The following is a 27,444-nucleotide window of genomic DNA, read 5'->3' as shown; positions in this document are numbered from 1 at the left end:
CACTATTTCCAGAGCTACGAGGTGGTAGTTCGAACTGACCATCCAATTAGGCAAGTCTTACAAAAGCCTGACCTGGCAGGAAGAATGATGAAGTGGTCGGTCAAGCTATCGGAGTTCTCCATCAAGTATGAGCCGAGAGGGGCAATCAAAGCTCAAGCTTTAGCTAACTTCGTGATGGAATTGACTCCTCCTATTGAGGAGGGTAGTGTCGGAGAAACTCAATGGATTTTATCAGTGGATGGTGCTTTGAATCTTGGAGGAAGCGGAGCGGGAATCATCTTGGAAGGTCCGGGGGGCATATTGCTGGAACAATCATTACGTTTTGAATTTTGGGCAAGCAATAATCAAGCGAAGTACGAGGCACTGTTGGCAGGGATGGTCTTGGCAAAGGAGATGGGGGCGACGAGCTTGTCAGCTAGGAGTGACTCTCAGTTGATTACCGGACAAGTGGCTGGAACTTTTCAGGCAAAGGACCCTCAATTGGCCAAATACTCTGAAAAGATCAAGCTCCTATCGGAAAATTTCTGAGAGTTTACACTTAGCCATGTACCATAAGAGCAGAACTCACGAGCCGACCTCCTCTCAAAACTAGCAAGCACGAATAGACTAGGCACCACGCGTTCGGTCATTCAAGAAGTCCTATCCCAACCAAGCATCAATGGCCCTTCCGCCGAGGTCCTAGTTATCGAAGAAGAGGAAGAATCTTGGATGACACCCTGCATCCTGTACTTAACACAAGGTTCGTTGCCTGAAGATAAGCATGAAGCATCGTTAATTGTAAGGGAGGCGGCGAGGTTCATAATATTATCGGGAATACTGTACAGAAGAGCATTCAGTGCCCCTTTATTGAGGTGCTTAACGGCATCGCAGGCCCAACGAGTAATGGAAGAGATTCATGGGGGGATGTATGGAAGCCACATCGGAGGCCGATCTCTTGTGTACAAGGTTACCCGAGCAGGGTACTTTTGGTTGACCCTAAGAAAATACTGTGTTAATTGGGTCTGAAAATGCAATGAGTGCCAAAGACACGTAGTCCAGCATCATTCACCTGCCGAAAGACTTCACTCACTCATATCTCCATGGCCTTTCAATAAGTGGGGTATTGACATTTTAGGCCCCTTTTCGATAGTTGTACGCCAATTAAAGTTCTTGATCGTGGCGGTAGATTATTTTAGCAAATGGATAAAAGCAGAACCAGTGGCAACCATCTCGGCAGAAAAGGTGAGAACTTTCTTGTGGAAAAACATCATATGTCGGTATGGTGTCCCGCAGGTTCTGGTATCGGACAACGGAATGCAATTCACTAGTGAAAGGGTTTAGAATTTTTGTAAAGAGATCAGAATCCAGATGATGTTCACGTCTGTGGAGCATCCACAGTCCAATGGGAAAGCAGAATCGACAAACAAGGTGATACTTTCAAGAATCAAAAAGCGGGTTGAGAATTCAGGCTTGTCATGGGTGGATGAACTCCCCAGAGTATTATGGTCGTATCACACGATTGTCCACTCATCCACCCAAGACACCCCATTTAACTTAGTGTATAGGACAGACGCTATGATACCAGTTGAGATCAAAGAACCATCTATGCGCACAACATATTTCACTAAGGAGGAGTCCGACCAAGGAAGACGAGTTGACCTTGACCTGATTGCCGAAACAAGAGACAAAGCTAGAATAAACCAGGTAGTGACGCAGCGACAAGCGGCATTCAAGTATAACTCAAAGGTTGTCCCACGAAGCTTCGTTGAAGGAGACCTCATCTTAAAGCGTGCTCAGCTAACCCAACTTAGAAATAAGCTGTCTCCTAAATGGGTCGGCCCTTACCGCATTGATGAGGTAGTCGGCAAGGGAGCTTACCGATTGAAGACGCTTGATGGTGGGAAGATACCGAGGACTTGGAATGCTGCAAACTTACGTTTCTATTATAGTTAATCTGTTCATTTGTATTAGGTGCACTCTTTTCCTAGCTCAGTATTTTTATTCCCCATAAGAATGTGAAGGGTTTTTTGCTGAGAAGGTTTTTAACGAGGCACCATTAACCAATAATTTTCCATCTCAATAAATATCATCCTCTACTATTCTTCCATGATCATTGACATGTGTTATTTTAAAGGCACCAAACTCATGATTGATTGGTAAAAATCCGACTGGGTGAGTATAAATAACTCGAAGACAAACTCGTGATTGATCGATAAAAATCTGACTGGGCGAGTATAAATAACTCGAAGACAAAATCGTGATTGATCGGTAAAAATCTGACTGGGCGAGTATAAATAACTCAAAGACAAACTCGTGATTGATCGGTAAAAATCTGACTGGGTGAGTATAAATAACTCGAAGACAAACTCGTAATTGATCATTAAAAATCTGACTAGGCGAGTAGAAATAACTCGAAGACAAACTCGTGATTGATCGGTAAAAATACGACTGGGCGAGTATAAATAACTTGAAGACAAACCCGTGCTGGATCGGTAAAAGATGATATTTTATCACTTGGAATCATTTTTCCCCATTTTGATCATATCAGCATTGAGGCGATCCTTTCGCTTAAACATTTGAAGGTTACTTATATTATTTCCCCTAGGAGCTCGGCATTTTGGAGATCCCATTATTCAAAAAGCTTCTCAACTTGGATTGTTTTTTAATCTCCAAATAGGTCGGATTGTGGGCGATCCCATTGTTTAAAAATACTTTTTCAAAACTTAAAATTATTTTTATATCTTCATGAAGTTGGCATTCGGACGGTCATTCGGTTCAAGAATTAAAAGTTCTAAACTTGGATTATTTTTATAGCTCTATCAATCAAAATTTGGACGAGTTAATGTCTTTGTTCAAAATGGATCTTTTTAACTTAAATTATTTTTATAGCTCTATCAATCGGAATTTGGACGAGTTAATGTCTTTGTTCAAAATGGATCTTTTTAACTTAGATTATTTTATAGCTCTATCAATCGGAATTTGGACGAGTTGATGTCTTTGTTCAAAATGGATCCTTTTAACTTAGATTATTTTTATAGCTCTATCAATCGAAATTTGGACGAGTTAATGTCTTTGTTCAAAATGGATCTTTTTAACTTAGATTATTTTATAGCTCTATCAAGCGGAATTTGGACGAGTTAATGTCTTTGTTCAAAATGGATCTTTTTAACCTAGATTATTTTTATAGCTCTATCAATCGGAATTTGGACGAGTTAATGTCTGTTCAAAATGGATCTTTTTAACTTAGATTATTTTTTATAGCTTTATCAATCGGAATTTGGATGAGTTAATGTTTTTGTTCAAAATGGATCTTTTTAACTTAGATTATTTTTATGGCTTTATCAATCGGAATTTGGACAAGTTATTGTCTTTGCTCAAAATTCATCTTTTTAACTTAGATTATTTTTATGGCTTTATCAAATTTTTATGGCTTTATCAATCGGAATTTGAATGAGTTATTGTCTTTTTCCAAAATTCATCTTTTTAACTTATATTATTTTTATGGCCTTATGAATCGGAAAGCGGGCGAGCCATTACTCTTCCAAATTAATTTTAAACTTCATTTTCCTATGGAATCGGAATTTGAACGAGTCGAATCTCTTTTCCAAATACGTATTTGCCCCAACATGCGTTTATTTTATTCTCGTTTCATTTTGAGGATTTATCAAAGAATCCCACCTATGAATTTTTCAAATTCGCGTAAATCAAGCAACGACCAATACTAGATTTCCGAATCATAAAAGTCAGCAAGAGACTTTCATATAAGGAAAAAGTAAAGGGATAGTTCATACAGAATTGAAAGAAGAATAAAATGCATAAGTTCCTAATCTAATCATCCTCGGGAGGATCCACAAGTTCACCGTTCACGACCTCCTTGAATTAGCCAATGCCCCCGATATCAAGATCGACATGGAGAAATTTTATCTGAGTCGTCGCCGCATCGAAGCCTGCAACGAACTTGTTCATAGCTTCGACCTTGGTCACTTGTAGATCAGCTTGTAACCTCTCAACTTCGACTTTTAGCAATGACAAATCATTCTCGAAGACTTGGGCAGCATCGACATTTTTGTCTCGGGCTAGACGAGTCTCGCCTAGCTCTTTCTCCATCGCCGCTTTCTCGGCTGACCAAACTCGTCTTTCCTCCTCAAAGACGCGTTGTCCCTCAAGCAGTTTGTCCCGCTCAGTAGACACCCATTTGAGATCGGCCTTACTTTTGGCCAGGCTCTCCTCAAGGGAAGAAATCTTCTTTCCCTGAACCTTAGTCTCCCTCACCAAACCACGAATCTTGTCCTGATTAACAAGGGAGAGTGCAGACAAACAGTTAGTCAAAGACTCAACCCCTTTTGCGATGGAGAAAGCACTCATTTTCTCCAGATCGTCTTTGTCGCCCTCAAGAAAATCAATTTGGCGGATATGGTCCGAGTGGTTAAACATCTTGTCCCAAAAGGAGGTAGCTTTGCCCTGATCGGTCCCGCGGTCAATCGGATCCCAATTCTCACCGACGCACATGCTCAACGTCCTCTCCGCCGATTGAACCTCATCATCTCTTTCGGTACCTCCAACACCGACCTCCATCTCCAAGTTTACAAGAGATATAGGCTTCTCGGATTCGCGACGACGTTTGTGAGAGCTCTCACCAAGTACTTCCTTGTGAAGTAACGCGCCGCTTTCCTTCGCTTTCTCAACTATCGGACTTGCGGTTCCAGCAGCTTTGGAAGCCTTCTACTGCCTCCACAATTTCATCAACTCTTGGTTGCTTATGCTTGCCACTTTCTCTACAAAAAAGAATTTCATTCAGATTCCGTCAAGGTTAATCCTACATAAAACGACAAGAATAACTATCGGAAAAATGCTGAGTACCTATATAAATTTTCAGTTCCGTAGGCCTATTTTCTAAGTCTAGGAGTTTGCCAGTATTGAATATGGTTTTGAGGTCTTCAATTTTTTTACATCATCTCGATCAGTCTCAGAAAGCTTCTCGGAATCTAGTCCACCAAAGGTTATCGTTTTCTGATTCCAATATAAAGGAAATCCCTCTAATACGTTCTCATTGCCTTGTACACTACGAACTCGGAAAAAATGATTTTTTGAAGTCCTTGTAGGACGATTGAAACAGGGACAACACTCCCCGACCCGAAACCCCACTAACGGATACCCAACTACTACGTTTGTTGGCCTGACTTTCAAAGAAATAAAAGAACTTATGTACGGTTGATGTTATCCCGAGCCCATTACATAAAATCTCAAAACCACGCACAAAGGCCCAACTATTGGGGTGCAGTTGCGTTGGGGCTACGTCCAATGCTCAAAGCACCCCCTTTTCACAGTCAGTAAGGGGCATCTCACCTTAAGCTTAGAAATGAGGGTGGAGTAACAAAAAGTAAATTTGTCAGTAGAGGGTGAACTAATACATATAGGTTCCCTATCAACGCAAGGCTCACACATAACTACATCGTTCCCATCACGATAGATTACGTGCTCTCTGCAAAAACCCTCCATAATAGGCCAAGAGTTTATACAAGACTCACACCTTAATGTAACACTCCAATTTTTTTAAAAGGTATTTTTGTAATTAATGGCATTTTGTAATTTTAATAAAGGAATAAGGGTATTTTTGTAATTTTATTATTAATGGCATTTTCGCAATTTTATTAAAGTTTGAGGGGTAAAAGGGTAACTTGGAACGGGCTATTCCAAAATTGGAACGGGCCGTTCCAAGCAATAAAAATATACTGAAATTTCAAATTGAGAACGGGCCCAGAACGGGCCGTTCCAACAAGGAGAACGGGCCGTTCCGGAGGGAGAACGGGTCGTTCTGCTGAGATTGAGAACGGGCCGTTCTGGTTTCAGAACGGGCCGTTCTGGTTTTTGGAAACAGGCCGTTCTGATTTTGGAACGGGTCGTTCCAGTTGAAAATTTTGCCCACGTTTGAAGGATCCGAAACGGGCTGTTCCGAAATCAGTACGGGCCGTTCCGGGTGCGTCAGATTGCCTATAAATAGGAGGCAGGGGGCTGTGAAAAATCATACAGCCAGAAGTGGAAATTTAGAGAGAGAAAGAGAAAGAGAGAGAGAGAGAGAAAGAGAAAGAGAAAGAAAGAGGGAAAGAGAGGGAAAGAAAGAGGGAATCCAAAGGGGGGAGGTTCTGCTCAAGTTTTAGCTCCTACTTATCCAGGTAAGGGGGAAGAGAACCTTATCTCTTTAAAATTTTATCTACTACTATTTTTATTTGTTTATGTTATTTTTTATGTATATTTATTTAGTGGGGTGTCCCTAACCTCATTTATTTGCTTAACCTCTGATTATTTTTGTCTATAATAATTATTAAGGTGTTCATATTTTATATTGTTTCATTATTTTATAATGATTGTCATTTTTATTTATATCATTGGTATTCTTAATATATTCTTTTTACGTAAATATATTTATAATCAACTATGATATAGTTGTAATATCTTGGACTCGTTGTTGTTATTTCTTCACGTATTTATGAAGATAAATATTGTTCTATGGCCATTGAAGATAAAGTTTGAATTATTTGTAGCTGGAGGTTTGACCTTGGGGATTTAAATGAGTAAGAAATGAAGGTGAAATATCTTATTGTTGGTTAAGGTGAAATATCCTTTTATTGGTTAATATTATGATGATGCTCATTTATCCTGACTAGTCACTACAAGTATAATTCAAATTTTATTGTATCATGAAAATCTAATATATGATCTGTATATATATTTATATTTCTATATATATATATATATATATATATGTTTAATATTGGTTTTAAATAATTCTGTTTATTCTTTTGAATTATTGTATTTATTGGATATTGTTCTTACTCCTCTCTTTTCTTTGTTTTTATAAATTAAATATATTACAAAATAGATGGATCTACTTTGGATTCCAGATCATTTTGCAGTTGATATAGCTGTGGTATTCCTTGGAAGGAATTGGAATGTGGAGGCTATTTGATGAATCTATTACAATTTTTGTAAATTTATTTTCACTATTAATGTAAATATTGTAATAAAAGTGAAAGAAAAATATATTGTGTAAAATAATACATTATTGTAAATATTTTAGAACGATATATCATGTATTAAATTCACAAAATATGATTATTTTTTACCTTTATCTTTATTAAAAAAATATTGTTAACAATATAATTGTGAAAATAGTATATAAGAAAATATATAATTATTATTATATAAATTGGGTGTTAGAATTGGGTGTTACATTAAGTGGTATCAGAGCAGGTCGATCCAATCGGCCGTGAGTTATGAGTTTACCTTGCTCATTTGGTAGAGTTTATAGTTTTAGCGAATGAATCCAAGAAGGTTTTGAATGTTTTGATAAAAGGCTCAAGTGTACATCTCTGTTATTTTATTTTACATGATTTGAAAGTTATAAATTATTCCTAACTAGGAGGCACTGCCACCTTTACTGGAATCAATTTATATTTCTGATAAGTGTCTAATTAGCTTGATTTAACATTCATTTGAGACACTTATCTAATAGTTTTTGTGTTGTTATTAATGTTATTTTGATTTATATAGGCATGGAATCAAAGAGATACTCTTGATCAATGTTAGCACATAGAATAGGAAGCCTTTGATCTAATTTTGTGCTTATTTTGTAGGATTTGAAACCTGGAGAAGAATGGCTCAGCCATTCTGAGGCGCTCAACGGAATAAGAACAGAGAGTTTCCACAATGAAGGCGCTCAGCGGATCATATCCGCTCAGCGAATTGGTCCCTGGAAGAAAAGGAATGCTCTCTGCCTCCAATCCGCTCAGCCATTTCCAATCCGCTCAGCGGATTTCATCCAGAAATGTGAAGGTGCTCTCTGCCTCCTATCCGCTCAGCGAATAAAAGGCGCTCAGCGCCTAGGTTCCTTCATGGTGAAGAATTCAGGTTTCTTCATGGTGAAGAACTCTCAATCCGCTCAGCCGTTTCGAGGCGCTGAGCGGATTCATATCTCTCTTACTTACTCTGTTTTCATATATAAGGAAAGAAAGAGAGAGAAAGGGGAGACTGACACGAGAGGAAGAAAAAAAAAGAGTACTCTGGAGCTCGTGGGAACGCGAATCTTCAAAGGATCTTCTTCTTCTACCTCTCAACTTGTAACTTGGTGATTTCTTGTAATATGGAGAGCTAATCTCTAGGTTTGGGATTGATGTAGTCATCAAACTCCTATGTATTTCTCTTTGATTCATATATATATATTATCTGTTACCCTTTGTTAGTGATTTGTATTCCATTCTTAATGCTTAGATAAACTGATCACTTATCTTTGATTTTGGATTTAGAATTTAGTTGGAAAACATTTTCTGGATCTAGACTTGAGTCAAATCACCTATTATTTTTAAGAGCCAGGGATGGTCTTGATCTTAATAGTTGTAACAAGTTCTGATTCGTAATGCGGAATATTGAACTAAATGAAGTGAGGAATCATTCATTGAGTTGAATATCCCAGAATTTCTTATGCCAAGGGATTGGGTTTGAATGAAAATAGAGAATGCAATAACAATGAGTAATGGAAATTTTAGAAAGAATCAATAGGAATACATAGGAGGGAGATTGATGAAATCAAATCCCAACTGTTTCTTATATCTGTTTTCTTTAAATCAAATTACTCTTTGGTTTCTTGAAGTTGGAAAATCATATATCTCAAATTTGAATATGTGTAACTATTCCAGTTTTAAATTTATAAGCATCAACTAATATAATAGAAATCTAAGTTATCTCACAAGTCCCTGAGGTTCGACAACCTTTTATTTTTACTACAGAGACTTGGGTGCGCTTGCCTATTTAAAAATACGAACAAGTTTCTTGGCGCCATTGCCGGGGACTTGTGTCAAGATAGTTGTGATTTCTATTGTACTAGTTGGAGCTTATTGTATATATTGTTTAGTTTTCATTTTGTTGAATATATTCTTTACCTGTTGTTCTAACTTTTCTGTTTAAGTCAGTCTTTGTATGCGAGGAAAAATTCCTGCTGAGCAGCTGTTATTTGATCCAGAGATTGAGAAAACAGCTAGGAAAAATAATAGCAGAAGAAGGCGACAAAGGAAGCTTGAACAGGAGAGACGGGAACAGAAGGGTACTTCCACTTCAGTTTCAGCTCAACACTTTAATTCTGAATCAATGGCTGAAGAAGGACCAGGTGGTCATGGACCTCATCATCAGCCAAGGAGACTCCTTGGAGAATACAATCATCAATTGGGTCCTAGGCACTTTTCCAGTATAGCCAGACCAGCTAAGGGGGTGGAGATGAAACCAGCATTATTATCTCTCATCACTGCCAATCAATTTGCAGGGATGGACCATGAAGATCCCTACACACATCTGTCAACTTTCTATGAGCTTATTGGCACTATGGGCATTCCTGGAGAAGATGAAGAAGCGGTCTACTTGAGATTATTTCCCTTCTCTTTGACAGGAAAAGCGAAGACATGGTTGCAGGCTCATCCAAATCAGAGCCTAACTAGATGGGAGGACGTAGAAAGGAAGTTCTTAGCTAGATTCTTTCCTCCTTCTAGATATATAAGTGCCAAATCAGCAATTGCAACATTTTCTCAAGGCGCTGATGAACCTTTGTGTGAGGCCTGGGAGAGATATAAATCCTTGCTGAGGAAATGCCCAAATCATGGGTTTGATGATGTTGCACAACTCAACATGTTCTGTAATGGGTTAAGGCCTCAAACAAAGATGTTATTGGATGCTTCTGCAGGTGGTTCTATGATGATGAAAGATTCTGAGGAAGCAATCACTATTATTGATGCTTTGGCAGCCAGTGATTACCAAGCTCACCATGACAGGAGCCAGCCTTCCAAACGGGGAATTCTAGAATTGGATACTCAAAATGCAATTCTGGCTCAGAATAAGCTTCTTTCTCAGCAGATGGAAGAGATAAGGAAACAGATGTCCAAACTTCAAGTAGGATCATCTTCACGCTCTCAACAAGTAATGAGATGTGATTTTTGTGCAGGTGATCATCCAAATGGGCAATGTTCTATATCTGAATCAGAACAGGAGGAGGAAGTTAATTATATGAACAATCCAGGAAGGCAAGGGAATTTCTCTGGTAACTATAATCAGAATCAAGGCTGGAGAAATAATCAAAATCAGTACTCTGGGTGGAAACAAGAAGCAGGACCATCACAAAGGCAGCCTCCACAAAAGCCATATCAAAATCAGTCTTCTTATCAGCCAGATAGGTTGTCAAAAATGGAGGATGCTCTTACACAATTTATGCAGGTTTCCACAACTAACCAGAAAAACACTGAAGCGTCTATCAGAAACCTGGAGGTTCAAGTGGGGCAGCTAGCCAAGCAATTGGCAGATCAACAAAGCAAAATTTTTTCAGCTAATACACAAGTCAATCCTAAAGAGCATTGTCAGTCAATTACAACTAGGAGAGGCACTGTGATAGGAAAAGGGATTGGTGATAATTTGAGAGACAATAATGGTGGAGAAGAAGAAAAAAAGAGTGGAGTTGAGTTAGAAAGTGAGAAAGGAGTGGAGTTGAATAATGAGGCTGACAAAAATGAAAAAAATAAAATAGAAAGTCAAAAAAATGAGAGTAGAGATGGAGAGGTGAAGGAGGAGAGTAAGAAGAAAGGGAAAGAAGTTGTTAGGCCTCCTCCTGTGAAGAATTTACCTTACCCACATGCTCCGTCAAAGAAAGACAAGGAACGACAATTTGCAAGGTTCCTTGATATAATCAAGCGGTTACAGATCAACATACCTTTTGCAGAGGCCTTGGAACAGATGCCATCTTATGCAAGGTTTATGAAAGAGCTTCTGACAAAAAAGAGGAAGTTGAGTGAAGATGGAACAGTGGAGCTAGAGGCAGGTTGCAGTGCTATAATTCAGAAGTCACTTCCACAAAAGTCTAGAGACCCAGGGAGTTTTACTTTGCCAGTCACTATTGGCAATGTTTCTGTGGGGAAGGCATTGTTGGACTTAGGAGCCAGTATCAATCTGATGCCTTTGTCTATGTTACAGAGGATAGGCCAAGTAGAGGTGAGACCTACCAGGATGACCCTGCAGCTGGCTGATAGATCCATAAAGTATCCTCATGGTATTGTTGAAGACCTCTTGGTGAAAGTTGATAAGTTTTGGTTCCCAGTTGATTTTGTTATCATGGATATGGAGGAAGATTCTGAAGTTCCTCTTATTTTAGGACGACCATTCATGAAGACAGCCAAGGTCATTATTGATGTTGATGATGGCAAACTCAAGGTTAGAGTTCAGGATGATGAAGTGAATTTTAATGTATTTGAAGCCATGAAACATCCAAGTGATAAGTCAGGCTGCTTCAGAGTGGATGTGATTGATGAGCTGTGTATGGAAGCTCAAAAGTCATTCTCAGTAGCTACACCATTAGAGAAAGCACTGGTTAATGCAGTCAGTGAAATCAATGAGGAGGATGAAAAAGAAATACAGAAGTGTTTGGAAGAGCTGGACAAAGCAAAGGAAATTTCTCCTAGTTCAACAAGTGTTCAAGAATTAAACAAGGAGGAAAAGTTTCAACCTCAGAAATTAGAGTTGAAGCAATTGCCAAGCCATCTCAAGTATGTCTTTCTTGAAGCAAATGGTGGCAAACCAGTTATAATCAATAGTTCCCTATCTGTTGAGGAGGAAAAGAAGCTAATTGAAGTTCTGAAGGCTAATGAAGGAGCTATCGGTTGGACGCTGTCAGACTTGAAAGGTATTAGCCCTTCATATTGTATGCACCGGATCTTGATGGAACAGGATTATAGGCCTGTAGCACAACCTCAAAGGCGCCTCAATCCAACAATGAAGGAGGTGGTCAGAAAAGAGGTGATTAAGTTGCTTGAAGCTGGCATGATTTACCCTATCTCCGATAGTGCATGGGTTAGTCCTGTTCAGGTGGTTCCTAAGAAGGGAGGTATGACGGTCGTGGTGAATGATAAGAATGAATTGATCCCTACACGGACAGTCACTGGTTGGCGGATGTGTATTGATTACCGGAAACTAAACCAGGCCACAAGGAAGGATCATTTCCCATTACCCTTCATGGACCAGATGTTAGAAAGGTTGGCAGGTAAGGCATACTACTGTTTTTTGGATGGTTATTCTGGTTATAATCAGATAGCAGTGGATCCGGAGGACCAAGAAAAGACAGCATTTACATGTCCTTTTGGTGTGTTTGCATATAGGAAAATGCCATTTGGATTATGTAACGCACCAGCCACATTTCAAAGGTGCATGTTGGCCATCTTTTCTGATCTTGTTGAGAAGTGTATTGAGATTTTCATGGATGATTTTTCTGTGTTTGGAGCATCATTTGATACATGTTTAGAGAATCTCAACACTGTACTGAGGCGGTGTGTTGAAACTAATTTGGTGCTTAATTGGGAGAAATGTCATTTTATGGTGACTGAAGGAATAGTGCTTGGCCACAAGATCTCTGAGAAAGGTATCGAGGTGGATCCAGCTAAAGTGGAAGTCATCTCTAAGCTTCCTCCACCAACAAATGTAAAAGGGATTCGAAGCTTTCTTGGACATGCTGGATTCTATAGGCGTTTCATCCAAGATTTCTCAAAGATCGCCAAACCGCTTAGCAATCTCCTTGTTAAAGATGTTAAACTTAATTTTGATGATAATTGCTTGGCTGCTTTCTCACTTTTGAAACAAAAACTGTGTTCGGCACCCATAATCACTAGTCCGGATTGGAATTTTGGTTTTGAATTAATGTGTGATGCGAGTGATTATGCAGTAGGTGCTGTACTAGGACAAAGGAAAAACAGAATTTTTCATGCCATACATTATGCGAGTAAAGTTTTGAATGAAACTCAAATGAATTATGCAACCACAGAAAAAGAATTACTTGCAATAGTGTATGCACTTGAAAAATTTCGTTCTTATTTGATTGGCTCAAAAATTACTGTGTTTACTGACCATGCAGCAATCAAGTATTTGTTAACTAAATCTGATTCCAAGCCAAGGTTAATAAGATGGATTTTATTGTTACAGGAATTTGATTTAGAGATAAAGGACAAGAAAGGCTGTGAAAACCAAATTGCAGACCACCTTTCCAGATTGGAAAATGATGAGGTGACCATACTTGAAAGTGCAATCCATGAAGAATTTCCAGATGAAAAATTATTCTTGGTGCAGGAACGACCTTGGTTTGCCGATATGGCAAATTTTAAAGCAGCCGGGGTCATTCCAGAAGATTTTAATTGGCAGCAAAGAAAGAAATTTTTAAAGGATTCTACTTATTATGTGTGGGATGATCCTTATTTATTTAAGATTGGTGCTGATGGTTTGTTAAGAAGGTGTGTTTCAGGTACAGAGGTCAAGGATATCTTGTGGCACTGTCACAATTCACCCTATGGAGGTCACTACAATGGAGATCGCACAGCAGCAAAGATTCTCCACTCTGGATTCTACTGGCCTACTATCTTTAAGGATTCTCATGAACATTGCAAGAATTGTGATAAATGTCAGAGAACTGGTGGAATTTCCAAAAGGCATGAGTTACCATTGCAAAATATTCTTGAAATCGAAGTGTTTGACTGCTGGGGAATTGACTTTGTAGGACCACTTCCTTCCTCTTATTCCAATGAGTACATTCTGGTTGCTGTGGACTATGTTTCTAAATGGGTGGAAGCTTTAGCAACTCAGAAGGCTGATGCACGAACGGTGATCAAGTTCTTGAAGAAGAACATCTTTACTCGATTTGGAACACCGAGAGTGCTCATTAGTGATGGTGGTTCTCATTTCTGTAACACACAGCTGAAGAATGTGTTGCAGCACTATGGTGTGAGACACAAGGTAGCTACACCTTACCATCCCCAGACGAATGGACAGGCAGAGGTTTCCAATAGGGAGTTGAAGAAAATTTTAGAAAAGACTGTAGCCAGTTCAAGAAAAGATTGGTCTTTGAAATTGGATGACACATTGTGGGCTTACAGGACAACATACAAAACTCCAATTGGACTTTCTCCATTTCAGCTTGTCTATGGGAAAGCCTGTCATCTTCCAGTTGAGTTGGAGCATAACGCCTATTGGGCATTGAAAGCATTGAATTTTGATTTGAAAGCTGCAGGTGAAAAGAGAAAGCTCCAGTTACATGAGCTTGAAGAGATGCGGTTACAAGCCTATGAATCATCACGGATTTATAAAAGCAAGGTCAAGTCTTATCATGATAGAAACATTATCCAGAGAAACTTCCAACCAGGTCAACAGGTGTTATTGTTCAATTCCAGGTTGAGATTATTCCCTGGAAAACTCAAGTCCAAATGGTCAGGCCCTTTTGTCATCAAATCAGTTAAGCCATATGGGGCAGTAGAATTGGAAGAACCAAACTCTGGAAGATCTTGGATGGTGAATGGCCAAAGAATTAAGCCATACTTGGGTGGTGATATTGAGCAACTCACCAATGTCACTCATCTCATTGATCCATGACTTCAAGAAGTGTCAAGCTAATGACAATAAAGAAGCGCTTGCTGGGAGGCAACCCAGACGTTATGTTTTTAAAAGTGGTTTGATTATTTAGTATTGCATGTTTAATTTCATATGTGTGATGTTTTAGGGAGTGAGTTTAGAATTTAATGCTTAAAATAAATTCAAGAATATTGTGTTAGATTATGCATTTTCTTTGATGTTCAATGTGTGTTTGTTTTGATGGAGTAAAGGAAGAATATTAAGGAATTTGGGATCAAAACTGAGCTAGAATAAGAATTGTATAATTTCTGATCCAGGACTCAGTGGCTCAGCCCCTCTGAGTGGCTCAGCCCTTTATATCAGTCAATAATCAGATGAGTCCCTGGAGGTCAGGCGCTCAGCGCTTGATAGGCGCTCAGCGCCTCATATGAGGAGGGGTTCTGGAGGCAAGGCGCTCAGCGCCTGGGATGCGCTCAGCGCCTGGAAGGAGAAAACCCCTAGAACTCTCTGGAGCCAATTGGCTCAGCGAAATTAAGGCGCTCAGCGCCTGGGGTTAGTGATCTCTCTGGAGCCAAAGCGCTCAGCGCTTCCCAAGCGCTGAGCGGATGAGTTACGGGTTTGAGCCTTCATTTGAATTAAAAGCCTCAACTGCTCAAGGGTCACACATAACCCACTCAGCCCTTTCCTATTCTAAACGTTAAAAGAGCCTTTCCTCCTCCCTCTTGCTATTTTTATTCTCACTTGCTCTCAAGTTCTTCTGATTCCTTAGTCTTTTGTGTGCTTCCAAAATCATCATCTCAAATCCCAGGTATGCTCATATACATTCTTCTTTTGCGCCAACCCTTGGTTGTTATTCATGAAATACATTCTGCTGCTTTGCCCTATTTATGTTAGTTAGGATTTGGTTATTATTCTGTTCTTGAAATTTTGTAATCCAATGGTTTGTTTTTAAAGATATATGTCTAGGGTTTGAAATTGCTGCATTCAGGTTCGTACCTTATATGTTAGGGGCATAACTCTCTGCATTCCAAAATCAGGGTTTGAATTTCACTGCCATACATTGTTAAGTTTAAGTATATTTTGGCGTGGGTTCCATAGCCATGGGTTTTAAAAATGATAGTTCAGTTTCAACTTCTGGAGCAAGGCGCTTAGCGCTTCCAAAGCGCTGAGCGGATAGAGGTCAGAAACCCTTGATGGCTTAAAGCGCTCAGCGGATAAGAGGCGCTGAGCGGATGGAATGCAGAATCTCATGTTCTTTTATTGCATGAATTAACTGAAATTGTCTAACATTTATGGTTCGCTCTTGTTCTGAATGAATTGCAGATGGGAAAATCAAGACCCACTCATGAGATTCCAGCCAATAAAAAGAGGAAGGGGGCTGCTTCTTCAAATCCTCCTCCACATGATTCTGACACTGAGGAGCCTACCCATTCACCTGTGGCTTCAATCCGTTTGGACAGGAACAGATTCATGACCAAAACTAAGCAGCAGCGATATACTGAGTTGGAGCCTCGCCAAATAGTTGCTGAAAGACGGGTGGAGTTGGAAGCTGGAGAATATATGGACTTCCAAAGGGAGCTGACTCGCAGGAAATGGAACAAATTGGCTACTCCTGAAAAGAAATATAATGAAGAGATCATCAAGGAGTTTTATGCCAATGCTTACCCGCTCCAGAGGACTGATCAAACTAGAAACAGCTGGGTCAGAGGCGCTGTGGTCAGTTATTCTAGGGATGCCATTCAACAGTATTTGGGTAGTCGTGATGTTATAGGAGGTGATGGTTTGGATGAATTTGGCCGATTGAAGAAAGCCCATGCTTTTAATGCGGACAAAATGGCTAAGCTGTTATGTTTGCCTGGATGTACATACACAGTGGGACTCACAGGTAACCCAGTTTCATTCCTTAGGAAGAACTTGACTACCACTGCACGTATCTGGCAGAATCTCCTATATTGTAATGTGTACTGCATCACCCACATATCTGATCTAAACATGCCCAGAACAACACTTCTTTATTCTATTTTGCAAAAGACAGAGGTGGATATACCTACAATTATTTCAGATGAAATACACAAGATCGTGCTATCTTCTCCGTCTTCAACAGGTGTTTCTAGACCTTTGGGCTTTCCAGGTTTAATTACTGGGCTATGTTTATTTAGTGGTTCTCGTTTGCCTGGCAATTTAAATAAAGCTCTCCGACCTCCCATCAATGCTGCATATATTAATATACATTGCAAAAGTGAGCAGCATGGAGATGCTTCACAACCTCGACCCCAGAGGCATGGGCAAGGCTCTTCTTCTTCCCAAGTACCTGCTCAGGACTTCATGGCTGCACACTTTCATCACATAGAGCAGCAGAATCTGGCCAACCATCTGGCACTGATGTCACTCAACACTAGCATGTATCATGCCCATCAGCCACAGTTTCAGGGTGGCCCTCCTTTCCAATGGCCATCCCCAGAGGCATTTCAGCAACACTTTTATTAGCCTGGGGACAGTCCACATTTTGAAGGAGGAGAGGATGAGCAGGAGCAAGAAGGAGGAGATGGAGCTGAAGGAGATGACCATGATGATGAGGACATCTGAGGGTTTTTGTGCAGTTTATTTTGTTTCGTTTTATTTATTATCAGTATTGTGCATTTTATTTTGGATACATTAGTTGCTTGCTTTGGTTTAACTCAACTGACAAATTTTTCTAGAAAGTGCAAATTTATGATTCCAAGTTTTCAATGATCAATATTTTCTAATCTGGGAAGTTACATTGTTGCACAAGTGGTTACAATTTTGACTTTGATTGTGTGCTTCAAGTTTGTTCAAGTGAAGTTGAAATGATTCTTAAGTTGTTGATGTTAGGGCACTTAACCAAACCGTGTGAGTGAGTGAGCCAAACAGTTAAAATACAATCTTGGAGAGTCATCACTAATTCATGCGGTCAGTTTTGTTTGAGTCTCTCATTAGTTACAGTTATGCTATGCATGAAATTTCTAAGGCAGTTGTTTAATTTAACAAGTAGCCAAAAAAAAAAAAAAAAAAAAAAAAAAAGCCAACCCATGAATCCTTGAACATAAAATCTGACCTTAAACAGAACCCCTAAGCTCAAAATGGAAAACCATGATTGTCCTTAGCCTTGTTGATAAGAGACATTTTTATGAAACAAGTGGGTTTGAACCAAGTTGGGGGTAGTTTGCATGGAGAGATCATGTGGTTGAAGCTGGATTGTATATCTCTATTACAGTGTATTATTATGTATATCTCTTAAAAAAAAAAAATATAAAAAAAAAATAAAAAAATAAAAAAATAAAAAAAAAAAATTTGAGTTAATTTTGTAATCAAGGTTCCTTGTTATCATTCCATTAATTTGTGCAATATTTCGAAAGAGAAGGAACCAGTAAGTCATTCAAAGAGGGATGAGGTATAAAGAATCAAGAGAATTCAAGCTAGAGCAAGGATTTGATTAACCATATGAGTGAGAATGTCTCTTGTCAAACAGGCTTTCAGATCAGATTCCCAAAGAAAAACCAAATCTCTGATAGCCAAGCCATGTTACAACCCTCTTAAGTCCTTAGTAATTCATGCTTAGTCTTAACAATAGACTTGTGAGAGACAGGTAACAAATCAGACTTAGCTTGTTTGGTGCATGAAAGGAGAGAAACACTCATCTGCTCAATATACTAAGAGAGCTATACACTAGTGAGGAAATTTGAGTGCTCTTGGCTGAAAACAATGGAAGATGAGTGGATATTTTCCTTGAGTGTGCTTGAGGTTCACAATGTTTGTCATCAATTGGGTATCAATTGCTGTAGCAATCACTCACTGGATTTTGAAAAATAAGTTCATTGTATTCTGTGAAATCATGAAAAATGTATTGATATATTTGTTGGGTGAAACTTTTGTATTCACTGGAAAGATGAGTCAGTCATATTATTCTCAACGAAGATTGTTGTTTGAGGACAAACAAATTTCTAAGTTGGGGGTAGTTTGATAAGTGTCTAATTAGCTTGATTTAACATTCATTTGAGACACTTATCTAATAGTTTTTGTGTTGTTATTAATGTTATTTTGATTTATATAGGCATGGAATCAAAGAGATACTCTTGATCAATGTTAGCACATAGAATAGGAAGCCTTTGATCTAATTTTGTGCTTATTTTGTAGGATTTGAAACCTGGAGAAGAATGGCTCAGCCATTCTGAGGCGCTCAGCGGAATAAGAACAGAGAGTTTCCACAATGAAGGCGCTCAGCGGATCATATCCGCTCAGCGAATTGGTCCCTGGAAGAAAAGGAATGCTCTCTGCCTCCAATCCGCTCAGCCATTTCCAATCCGCTCAGCGGATTTCATCCAGAAATGTGAAGGTGCTCTCTGCCTCCTATCCGCTCAGCGAATAAAAGGCGCTCAGCGCCTAGGTTCCTTCATGGTGAAGAATTCAGGTTTCTTCATGGTGAAGAACTCTCAATCCGCTCAGCCGTTTCGAGGCGCTGAGCGGATTCATATCTCTCTTGCTTACTCTGTTTTCATATATAAGGAAAGAAAGAGAGAGAAAGGGGAGACTGACACGAGAGGAAGAAAAAAAAAGAGTACTCTGGAGCTCGTGGGAACGCGAATCTTCAAAGGATCTTCTTCTTCTACCTCTCAACTTGTAACTTGGTGATTTCTTGTAATATGGAGAGCTAATCTCTAGGTTTGGGATTGATGTAGTCATCAAACTCCTATGTATTTCTCTTTGATTCATATATATATATTATCTGTTACCCTTTGTTAGTGATTTGTATTCCATTCTTAATGCTTAGATAAACTGATCACTTATCTTTGATTTTGGATTTAGAATTTAGTTGGAAAACATTTTCTGGATCTAGACTTGAGTCAAATCACCTATTATTTTTAAGAGCCAGGGATGGTCTTGATCTTAATAGTTGTAACAAGTTCTGATTCGTAATGCGGAATATTGAACTAAATGAAGTGAGGAATCATTCATTGAGTTGAATATCCCAGAATTTCTTATGCCAAGGGATTGGGTTTGAATGAAAATAGAGAATGCAATAACAATGAGTAATGGAAATTTTAGAAAGAATCAATAGGAATACATAGGAGGGAGATTGATGAAATCAAATCCCAACTGTTTCTTATATCTGTTTTCTTTAAATCAAATTACTCTTTGGTTTCTTGAAGTTGGAAAATCATATATCTCAAATTTGAATATGTGTAACTATTCCAGTTTTAAATTTATAAGCATCAACTAATATAATAGAAATCTAAGTTATCTCACAAGTCCCTGAGGTTCGACAACCTTTTATTTTTACTACAGAGACTTGGGTGCGCTTGCCTATTTAAAAATACGAACAATTTCCTTTATTACTTTTAAAATCTTATTATATGATTTATTATATTTGATGCTTATATATTGATTTTTTATGGGTTAGGTTGAATAAGGGTTTTATTTTAGTTTCTAAGTTCTTTGTGCTAAATATGTAAGTTATTTTGGTTTAGGATTGTAGGAAGAAGCTTAAATAATGGTTTGAAAGTGTTTTAAGGTATTTTTGTGGCTTTAGACTTTGGTGCGCTCTTTTGGCTGATCAATACAGGGAATGTCTTAGCTGCAGTTTTGTTGTGCCAGTACAAGTATTATATTGATAGAGTTGGATTTTATGATCTTCATAAAGTTGTAGTCTTGGATGTTAACTTTTCAAGGGCACCAAAATCAGGTACAATGGAGATTAGAACTTTCGTTATGACTATTTTAGTAAACAAAGGTCTACCTGTTAGCGCTGATTATATCTATTACAATTTTTGAAATTTTTAGCTAAGAATATGATCATTTTAATTTCAAGTCTTCATAAGAGTGATAGCGTATCCTGTTAGCTTTCTTTTGGTGATAGGTTTGAGATCATTTGGTGATAGCCTGTATATATTTTTTTATGTATCATTCTCTTTGATAGTTGTTAAAGGGATATATATGTTATCATATGATGTTTGTGAGTTATTAGGAAATCAATTTTATTCTGATATTCTGAGGTGTTGGATTGTGGATCAAAAGTTTCTTTAAGGTTGTATGATGTTATGGGGAAAAAGGTTGTTCATGTACAGGTCATACGTAGTAAACGGTAATTGATTCATACATGCTTAAGGATGGTATATATGAAGGATTAAAGTAAGTATTTTGATATGATTTGATATGCATGTATGTTGATATGTGGATAGATAACTTTAGAGATCAAGTAATGAATATTTGTGTGTTTAGTGAGATTGACCTTAGGATGTGATATCATCATATTGGAGTTAAGGGTGAAGATATATCCAAGACAACATTACGCTAAGTTATCTAAGTATGAATTTTTATTGTATAAAGTGAATTTTCTAGGTTTTGTAATTTCTAGTGGAGATATGATATAGATCTATCTAGAAATTGTATTTAAGTGGGAGATACCTAAGTCAATTAGTGAGGTTAAGAGCTTTCTTGCATTAACTTATTAATATAGGAGATTTATTGGGAAAATTTCTAAGATATCATTACTTTTGTCTGGATTCACCAAAAAGAGAGAGTTGCCTTTATGGAATAGTAAGTGAAGGTAGTTTTCAAACTCTTAAAGAAAAATTGACTAGTGTTAAGATTACCGGACTCTAGTAAGTGTTATGTGTTATATAATGATGCTTCGAAGACGGGATTGAGTGGATTGTTGATGCAATAAAGAAAGGTAGTAGCTTATATTTCTAGGCAACTAGGTATGAAAAATTCATGAAAAAAAAATTACCTTACCCATAACCTTGAATTAGAGATTGTAATATTTACACTTAAGATTTTGGAGACATTACTGGTATGATTCTAAGTTTGAGATATTTAGTGATCATAAGAATCTTACACATTTGTTTGATCCAAAGGAGTTGAATATGAGACAAAGAGATAGTTGAAAACTGTTAATGATTAAGATTTTAATTTTAGTTGTTATTTGGAAAAAGCCAATGTGGTAATCGATACTTTGAGTACGAAAGCTTTGTATATATCTCCTCTTATGGTTAAAGGGATGTATCTTTGCTCACATTAGAAATTTAAGTTTGACTTGGGTGTAGATGGAATGGTGAAATTAGAGATCTGGTATGTGTACCTAGTGAACTTATGCTTAAGTGTTTGATCTTTGGAAAGGTTGTGGAAAGACTCACAAAAGTTAAACCAATATTGTGACAGATGCCTTGATTATGATGATCACTGATATATTATTTTTGATTATTTAAGGATTGGATTTGATTGAAGAATTTAGAAACTTAAGCGTGATGTGTAAGCTCACCCTTAGGAACATTGAATTGAGTATGTTGAAAGGACTAATAGATTAATAGATGTGATTAGAGGACTCAGGAGTTAAATCCTTTTTTAGTGAGCTAAGTGGAAAAGATTGGTAGAGGTATAAATAGCCCTTTACGCTTGAAAGTTGATGATGTTTTGAGATTCAAAGATAGAATCTATGTGCTTAGTAATCTCGAATTAAGGAAGATGATCTTAGAAGAAGGACATAAAAGTACTTTTAGTATTCATTTAGGAGATACTAAAATGTATTAGAGTTGTGCAGCGGAAGCATGGCCTAAGGAGAAAAGAGAAGTAGAGGAATTTGGATACTAGTATATAATATGCCAAAAGTTTGAGGTGAAACACTAGAGTCTTTAATATTTTTACAGTCTTTAGACGTCCTAATTTGGAAATAAGATTCTGTATCCATGGACTTAGTTGTAGTTATGTATGATATTCTTAAGAAATTTGATCTTATGGATAGACTTACCGAGTTTGCGCATCTTGTACTTATGAACATTAGATAGAGAGATTGATAGATTTGTGCATCAATAAGGTAAAAAGTGCTACATGGGAATTAGAAAGCAAGATGCGAGAAGCTTATCCATTTCTGTTTTCAGGTAAATTTTGGGGACGAAATTTCTAAAAGGAGGGGAGAATTGTAACACTCCAATTTTTTTAAAAGGTATTTTTGTAATTAATGGCATTTTGTAATTTTAATAAAGGAATAAGGGTATTTTTGTAATTTTATTATTAATGGCATTTTCGCAATTTTATTAAAGTTTGAGGGGTAAAAGGGTAATTTGGAACGGGCTGTTCCAAAATTGGAACGGGCCGTTCCAAGCAATAAAAATATACTGAAATTTCAAATTGAGAACGGGCCTAGAACGGGCCGTTCCAACAAGGAGAACGGGCCGTTCCGGAGGGAGAACGGGTCGTTCTGCTGAGATTGAGAACGGGCCGTTCTGGTTTCAGAACGGGTCATTCTGCTTTTTGGAAATAGGCCGTTCTGATTTTGGAACGGGTCGTTCCAGTTGAAAATTTTGCCCACGTTTGAAGGATCCGGAACGGGCTGTTCCGAAATCTTTACGGGCCGTTCCGGGTGCGTCAGATTGCCTATAAATAGGAGGCAGGGGGCTGTGAAAAATCATACAGCCAGAAGTGGAAATTTAGAGAGAGAAAGAGAAAGAGAGAGAGAGAGAGAGAAAGAGAAAGAGAAAGAGAAAGAAAGAGGGAAAGAGAGGGAAAGAAAGAGGGAATCTAGAGGGGGGAGGTTCTACTCAAGTTTTAGCTCCTACTTATCCAGGTAAGGGGGAGGAGAACCTTATCTCTTTAAAATTTTATCTACTACTATTTTTATTTGTTTATGTTATTTTTTATGTATATTTATTTAGTGGGGTGTCCCTAACCTCATTTATTTGCTTAACCTCTGATTATTTTTGTCTATAATAATTATTAAGGTGTTCATATTTTATATTGTTTCATTATTTTATAATGATTGTCATTTTTATTTATATCATTGGTATTCTTAATATATTCTTTTTACGTAAATATATTTATAATCAACTATGATATAGTTGTAATATCTTGGACTCGTTGTTGTTATTTCTTCACGTATTTATGAAGATAAATATTGTTCTATGGCCATAGAAGATAAAGTTTGAATTATTTGTAGCTGGAGGTTTGACCTTGGGGATTTAAATGAGTAAGAAATGAAGGTGAAATATCCTATTGTTGGTTAAGGTGAAATATCCTTTTATTGGTTAATATTATGATGATGCTCATTTATCCTGACTAGTCACTACAAGTATAATTCAAATTTTATTGTATCATGAAAATCTAATATATGATCTGTATATATATTTATATTTCTATATATATATATATGTTTAATATTGGTTTTAAATAATTCTGTTTATTCTTTTGAATTATTGTATTTATTGGATATTGTTCTTACTCATCTCTTTTCTTTGTTTTTATAAATTAAATATATTACAAAATAGATGGATCTACTTTGGATTCTAGATCATTTTGCAGTTGATATAGCTGTGGTATTCCTTGGAAGGAATTGGAATGTGGAGGCTATTTGATGAATCTATTACAATTTTTGTAAATTTATTTTCACTATTAATGTAAATATTGTAATAAAAGTGAAAGAAAAATATATTGTGTAAAATAATACATTATTGTAAATATTTTAGAACGATATATCATGTATTAAATTCACAAAATATGATTGTTTTTTACCTTTATCTTTATTAAAAAAATATTGTTAACGATATAATTGTGAAAATATTATATAAGAAAATATATAATTATTATTATATAAATTGGGTGTTAGAATCAGGTGTTACATAAAGTGGTATCAGAGCAGGTCGATCCAATCGGCCGTGAGTTATGAGTTTACCTTGCTCATTTGGTAGAGTTTATAGTTTTAGCGAATGACTCCAAGAAGCAGTTGCTTAAGCCCTTTCGCCTTATAGGCTCAGGGCTGGAAGGCAAGTGTACCGTCTCGGCCTATTTCCGATACGATTCGCAGGAGCAATTGCTTAAGCCCTCTTGCTTTATAGGCTCAGGGCTGGAAGGCAAGTGTACCGTCTCAGCTATTTTCGATACGATCCGTAGGAGAAGGACCGAGACCTGCTTCACCCTGCCATGTGGTACCCTAGGAGCATTTGCTTAAGCCCTTTTGCCTTATAGGCTCAGGGCTAGAAGGCAAGTGTACCATCTCGGCCTATCTCCGATACGATTCGTAAGAGAAGGACCGAGACCGGCTTCACCCTGCCATGTGGTACCCTAGGAGCATCTGCTTAAGCCCTTTCGCCTTATAGGCTTAGGGCTAGAAGGCAAGTGTACCATCTCGGCCTATCTCCGATACGATTCGTAGGAGAAGGACTGAGACCGGCTTCACCCTGCCACGTGGATCCACTTGGAAAAAGACCGACCTGATTTTGTGGCACGGGTGAACCCGATCAGTATCTGACCTGACCACCCTCACGGGAGCTATCTCGGGAAAAGACCGCACTTATCCGGCCACGTGAGTTAGCTCGGCCTAGGTGAGATCGGCCAAGGTGAGCTCAACCGTGCTAAGCTCGGTCTAGGTGAGATCGGCCAAGGTGAGCCCAGCCGTGGTAGCCTGGGTCTAGGTAAGATCGGCCAAGACCCGAGTGGGTCTTACCTCTCGTGCTGATTCGTGAATTTAGGACGAAAAGCCCATCTTTAATAATAAAATATTCCCAATGAAAACCGTTATGGAAATCCTCACGCTTACGAGGCCTAGGAAGCCCATGAACAGAAAAGTATAAAGCCTAAAACCCTAGAGTTAAGGGGGCAGATTACACTTTTGAATGCTCTAGCTCTAAGGCTTAACCTAGGAAGAAACCCTAGCCCACCCTTTGGCCGGAACAAAGATAAATATAATTGAAAAATGAAATTATTATGTTTATTAATTTATATTTTTATGTAAATTTATAGAAGTTAGAAGATGAAAATTCATATTTTTATGTAAAATTTTATAAGTTATAATTTTATAAAGTTTATATTGGACCTTCAAATCATGCATCGATGGTTTTGCCTTTTGAAACCAATTGTTCAAGTGGATAGAACATTTTTATACGACAAATATAAAGGGATGTTATTAGTGGCAGTTGCGCAAGACAAGCGCAACATTATAATTTCCATTATGTTTGTTGTTTATTGAAGGTGAAAAAAGTGATGCATGGTTCTTTTTCTAAAAAAGTTAAGGCGATATGTAACACTACAAGACGGGTTGTGCCTCATTTCGGATCGTCACGAGGCTACTAGAAGTGCATACTCTAGAAATGGAAGTGGTTGGACAGAAAAAAATCATGTCCATGTTTATTATATTAGACACATTGCACAAAGCTTCATGTGACGATTCAAAAATGTAACACTAAAGAAGGATGTTGTCAACATGGGTAATTTTTTTTTCTTGTACTTTTATATTATCATTAATATTTTTTAAACTTTCTTACTTAGTTTTCATAATTTAATTTATAATTTTTTTTCAGCATATGAGATGATTGAACATAGATTCTTTTACTATTACAACATAGTAAGAGATAATAATGTTGAAGTAGCACACTGGTTGGACAACATCCCAAGGAAAAAATGGACTCTACCATGGGACAATGGACGATTTTGGGGACACATGACAACAAACCTAGCATAGTCTATTAATTCAATGTTGAAGAAAATAAGAAATCTATTATTTTGTTCCATGATAATGGTGACATACACCCGTTGCAACAAGTTCTTCATTGAGAGAGACAGGGAGGTGGATGCAATGATTAATGCTGGACATGTCTACTCGGAGATTGCAGCTAAAACTATTTAAGATGCACAATCAAAGGCGAACACTAATAGATTCATCACCTTTGACAGATCAAGCGCTATATTTTTAGTGGAAGAAATGCAACATCCAGGAGAAGTTCGACCCGCTGAAAGATTTACAGTAAGGCTAGATGAGATATGGTGTGATTGTGGCAAGTTCCAGAAAGTTCATATCCCTTACTCGCATGTACTTGCTTCATGCTTGCATGCACACCACGACTTTGAAAGCTACATATCTCCCACATATTCCTTAAAACAAGTTGCAAAGGTATACGAAGGTTAGTTTGGATAGCTCCGACACGAAGATTATTGGCCTACTTATGTAACGACCGTCGTGGTCTCTACACTTAATGGAATCGCACTAAAAAATTTGTAAACTAAGATAAATAATAAAATTGGATAACTCATAAATACACAACATGAACAAATATATATAGAATAAATTTTTAAGTATTACTATTTATACAATTATCCAAAACTACTATCTCCTAGTGCCGGTCAAGCACAAAACTGTTACTCAAGGTGGTAACTCTGACATTAGGTACCAAAAAAATTCACTTCTAGCAGCAGACTCATACAAGTATAGGGAAAAAACATTATACTACTCATTCATCCAATCATCATCACAAATGACCATACTGTTCAACATAAAAACACAACTTATTCATACAACTTAGAAGCAACTTTAATACAACAACAACAACAATATATAACTTAATATTTAAATGGGTCGTAACGCATATACAACTGGGAGATCTCCAACAACTGAAGTTGAGTAGTCTAGGTGGCATAAACCCTACCGAATCCAACGTTTGACCTATCTCAACCAGGTCAGGTATAGTACAACGTTAGGAACTCCGAAGAGAACCAGGTATAGACAATAATAGGCGATTTCTCAGGTGTGTCACTTAGACTCGGAGGTCCAGTACTACTGTCAGGACAGAAGGGTTTGGGTATGAGCCTACCACGGCCTTGGCTAGCTTCACCAATCCACATGTGAAGTTAGCCCACCCACTGTCCTCCAAGTACCACGCACCCTCCAGTACCTAGTCAGAGACTACATCTCTAACTAGATACCTTACTCAAATTGGTCTTTCAACCATGACATGGATCGACTATTTCCATGTCGCCCACACAATACTAAGGGATTCAACTTTAAAACAACTTTCAACTTTAAAACAACTTTCAACTTTTAAAACAACTTTTAACTTATCACCTTAGTACTATGTATCTCAACATCTGGCCGCTTGTAATCAGTATAGCTCGGCCTGACCCCTATACCGTGGTCGCTTTGTACACGTGTGCCTCGACCTTGCCCACACACGGGATCAACTAAGTCCTAGAGGAGAACAATACAACGTCCACTCCAAGGGACAACTTTCCAAGGAGGGTTTTTCAACAAATTGGGCTCTCATAGCACCA

General features: G+C 37.8%; 1 protein-coding gene across 1 annotated transcript; it reads left to right on the top strand.

Moving 5' to 3' along the window:
• Nucleotides 1–6,107: 6,107 nt before the first annotated feature.
• LOC145954299 (uncharacterized) lies at nucleotides 6,108–15,436 on the top strand. Its single transcript, XM_083068290.1, has 2 exons — nucleotides 6,108–6,152; nucleotides 6,860–15,436. Exon 2 carries the CDS (start codon nucleotides 8,953–8,955, stop codon nucleotides 14,413–14,415), a length of 5,463 nt encoding a protein of 1,820 aa, XP_082924416.1. The 5' UTR covers nucleotides 6,108–6,152; nucleotides 6,860–8,952; the 3' UTR covers nucleotides 14,416–15,436.
• Nucleotides 15,437–27,444: the final 12,008 nt, after the last annotated feature.

Source organism: Cajanus cajan, chromosome 2, assembly GCF_000230855.2.
Source record: "Cajanus cajan strain Asha chromosome 2, NIPB_CcT2T_4, whole genome shotgun sequence".
In the NCBI taxonomy this organism is placed as follows: domain Eukaryota; kingdom Viridiplantae; phylum Streptophyta; class Magnoliopsida; order Fabales; family Fabaceae; genus Cajanus; species Cajanus cajan.
This window is presented reverse-complemented; position numbering and strand designations above follow the sequence as displayed.